Source organism: Pteropus vampyrus, unplaced genomic scaffold (assembly GCF_000151845.1).
Source record: "Pteropus vampyrus isolate Shadow unplaced genomic scaffold, Pvam_2.0 Scaffold60, whole genome shotgun sequence".
NCBI classification, from domain to species: Eukaryota; Metazoa; Chordata; class Mammalia; order Chiroptera; family Pteropodidae; genus Pteropus; species Pteropus vampyrus.
In genome coordinates, this window is record NW_011888841.1 from 1,708,377 (window position 1) to 1,712,178 (window position 3,802).

Genomic DNA, 3,802 nt, shown 5'->3' on the forward strand with positions numbered 1-3,802 from the left:
AACGAATCAACAGGACAAGTAATAACAAATGCTGGAGAGGATGCGGAGAAAAAGGAACCCTCATCCACTGCCGGTGGGACTGCGAATTGGTACGGCCGCTATGGAAAACAGTATGGAAGTTCCTCAAAAAACTAAGAATTGATCTACCACATGAACCAGCAATCCCTCTACTGGGCATTTGCCCCAAAGACTTTAAAACTCATATCCCAAAAGATATTTGTACTCCTGTGTTTATAGTGGCATTATTCTTGGTGGCCAGGACATGGAAGTAACCGAAGTGTCCTGCAATAGATGATTGGCTAAAGAAGCTGTGGTACATATATACAATGGAAAATCACTCAGCCATAAGAAGAGATGAAATACTGCCATTTGCGACAACAGGGATGGACCTCGAGATAATCATGCTAAGCAAAATAAGCCAGACAGAAAAAGTTGAAAATCACATGATATCATTTATATGTGGGATATAAACCTAAAAGCAACGAATGAACAGGACAAACAGAGACTCATGGACATGGACTATAGACTGGTGGTTACCAGAGGTTTGGGGAGGAGGGGGAAGGAGGGAGGTAAAGGGGGTAAAAGGGGTTAAATACGTGGTGACAGAAAGAAATCTAACCATGGGAGGTGACCACACAGTGTAAATATATATATATGCCTTACTGTTAAAGCGTACAGCTGAAACTTACTAGATTTTGTTAACCTATGTCGCCATAAAAATAAATTTAAAAAGAGAATAAAAAAATAAATAAAAAGATTGTTCAAGGTGATAAGGATGAGTTCAGGATGATCTGCTTTGGTAAAGCATAATACAGTGTTACAGCCAAGAGCACAGACTTTAGAGCCAAATGGTCTGAGTTTCAATTATGGCTTCATCAGGCGTTTTCTAAGCTTTGGCTTCTTGTTCTGTAAAACCGGGGAAATAATGGTGCCCTCCATCCTAAGATTATCACGAGGATGAAATAAAATAACTTATGTGAGATGCTTAGCATACACGGAGCTTTTGATGTTTTAAGGGGCTCATGAATGACACCTGTTCACATCCCTAACCCACCAACCACTCCCCTCCCCGCCCCCGCAGCCAGATTCCGAAGCAGTCATGAAACAGAGGCGTCAGGCAAAAACAAGCCCTTTCTTAACCATAAAGGCCAAGCTGGTGCACATGGCTTAGGTATGTGTGCTTCCTGGCACTAAACCCTAGAATTAGACGGCCCTGCCTGTCACCAGCAGTGCCGGGCAGCCACTGGCTTTTCTCTGAAGAGCCAGGGTCTGTTCCTGTGTAATTTACAGCATTGAGAAGCAGAGCAGAAAATATGCTTTTTTGCAGGCAGGCGGATCCTAAAGGGACAGGAGAGAAAGGGCTGAACGATGCACCGTGAGCTTATCTCTTGCATCTACCCTTCTTGCAAGTCCTTCCTCTTCTCTAGGGAGGAGGAAGGGGACAGAGAGATGCCAGGGATGTCGCTCTGACTGGACTCCCTCCACGTCAAAGAAACGTCCAGATAGAGTGAGTCCGTTCCTCTAACGTTAACACTTGCTAAGTGTTAGCCTGTGAAATCAATGTTTTGTTTACGGAATTTTCGATTCGAATGGTTTAAGTTACTGATCAAGTGCTCAAAACATTTAGAATGTCAATATTTTCTCATAGCACATCTTACCAAAATAAGTCTTTGAAATGGAGTGAGTTTCTCCCAGGGAAAAGTTATCGAGTTACACAATTCTTCATTTTCATTCAAAAGTTCAACTAGATATAATTTAGAGAAAGAAACTGAGATTAGCAATCAAATACTTTGGATCGCAAAAAGACACCACAAATTAAAATTTTTGTTATATAAAGTTGTGACGTTCTTTTTTTAAAACATGGCTGACAACTTTTAAGGTGAGCTTTATTTCTACGGGATTGGAGACATCACTAACTATGCTTAATACAGCAAAAGAGGTCGATGTTAAGGCAGAATTAAATTTCCACCTGGTCCTGGTGAAGAGGTTGGTGAACAGCGCTTAAAGATGCTGGACAGCTGAAGGGGAAAAGAGAGGCAAAGGGCATAGCCAACACTTTATAAACTGCTCCTGCATATGTGAAGTTTTTCTGGTGAACGCAAACTAATAACTTTAGAGGTTAGAGATTTTTATTCATAAGCTACCTATAAAAGATAGAAAAAATAAGGATCGAATAGAAATACAACAAGAGTCTCAAATTTTTGAAAAACTGAATACTGACCCCTCTTCCCTCTGCAATAGAGTCCTACTGGATCACACTCCCCTGCAAGGTGAGAAGCTTTCTAGTCTGCATTTCTAGTCATCCTAGGCACGGCTATCATTGCTTCCTACCTTACATTTCTATGGCATCTCCCCAATGTTTAACTTTAAATATGACTTACAGATTATAGAAATAGCTTTTTTGAATATAACTAAAATAAGGTTGCTCATCTTTAAAAAAGTCCATGATACATAAAAATAGAGTTACAAATAGATAAATTTGGGGTTATTTGAAAAATAAAAAGATCTTCACTTTATAAAATGGGTCAGCAAAAAGTTCCTTTAATTCAAAGATGTTGACTGTTATAGTATAATAAATGATGAATCCAAAATTGGATAGTGACGAATGCAACAAAATAAAACAATATTGACCCAGAGAGAAAACTCTAGAGGAGGAGAACTTCTTAATCAGAAGTAGAAGTCAAGGAACTATAAAAGAAAAAAAAAAAAGACAAATTTGACTATGCGAACATTTAAACAAAATACAATAGACAATGACAAATTATGAAAAAAATATTTGAATGAAAAAATTAATATCTTTAAATTAAGGACAAAATTTAATAACCTTTTACACCAATAGGTTCTTACAAATGGACAAAGAAAGAGATAAACAATCCAGTAAAAATGGGCTAAGTACATGAATGGCAACTCCAAATGGTCAACGAACATCTGAAAAGATACTTAAACTTGCTGGTAGTCAGGGAAATTCAAATTAGAGCACTAGAAAAAACTTTCCAGATTGGCAAAAGTTAAAAATAATCAATACTCCTCTTGGAAAATGACACTCGTGGATTGCCGGTGGAAGTATAAATTATCACGGACTTCTAAGAAAAGCAACCTGGCAGCAGCTATCAACCTAAAAATAATAGATTTTTGACTCAGCAATTCTACTTCTGGCTACCCATCTCATAGAAATAAAAGCAAAGGAAATACGTGTAACGTTTATGTTATCGTATACTGTGGCAAAAATCTGGAAGCAAAATGGAGAAAAATATGGAAGGAAAACAAATTAGATTGTATCCTGAACAGGGGCGATGTGGGTGGAAGTGGCGGGGAAAACCGAGGAAGAAGGTTCAAAATGGAAAAACAGGAAGGAAAAGAGGCGCTAAAAGTAGCAAGTCATTTAAAATACGTTCTATTTCCTATGTAATTAAAAAAAACCCACGGATCTGTCGTATAAAACACGGATCCGTTCTCGAAAATGCGTATCTGTTATCTACGTCGTCTTGTTTAGATTCGAACATCGAAACCAGCGAGGTGCGAGGAAACTAACGTGGCATAGCTCATCTCTCTGAAATTTCGACTTCTCATCAGAGCTGCAACGTTGCTGAATATCATCAACAACGATCTTCCTAAGAGCCATTTCACGAGACTGTCGTGAGCATTACGTGAAAGAACAGGAGACCTGCTCGGCATAGTTACGTCCCTCTCTTCAGTGTTTTCCATAATATAAGATCCTGAGCTACATTTATAAGTTGATAATCTCCATACACATCTACAGAATCGAGTTAGTTAAAACGTGGAGTACTTTCTTACTTTCTTC

The 3,802-nt window shown here is 38.6% G+C and overlaps 1 protein-coding gene across 1 annotated transcript in view; it reads right to left on the reverse strand.

Annotated features, from left to right (window-relative positions):
* Positions 1 to 3,802, reverse strand: part of DNAH14 (dynein axonemal heavy chain 14) — a 221,193-nt gene that overhangs the window by 29,831 nt on the left and 187,560 nt on the right. The window contains exon 68 of the mRNA XM_011360885.1: positions 1,659 to 1,744. Within this exon, the coding sequence (XP_011359187.1) occupies positions 1,659 to 1,744 (86 nt within the window). The remainder of the gene's footprint in view (positions 1 to 1,658; positions 1,745 to 3,802) is intronic.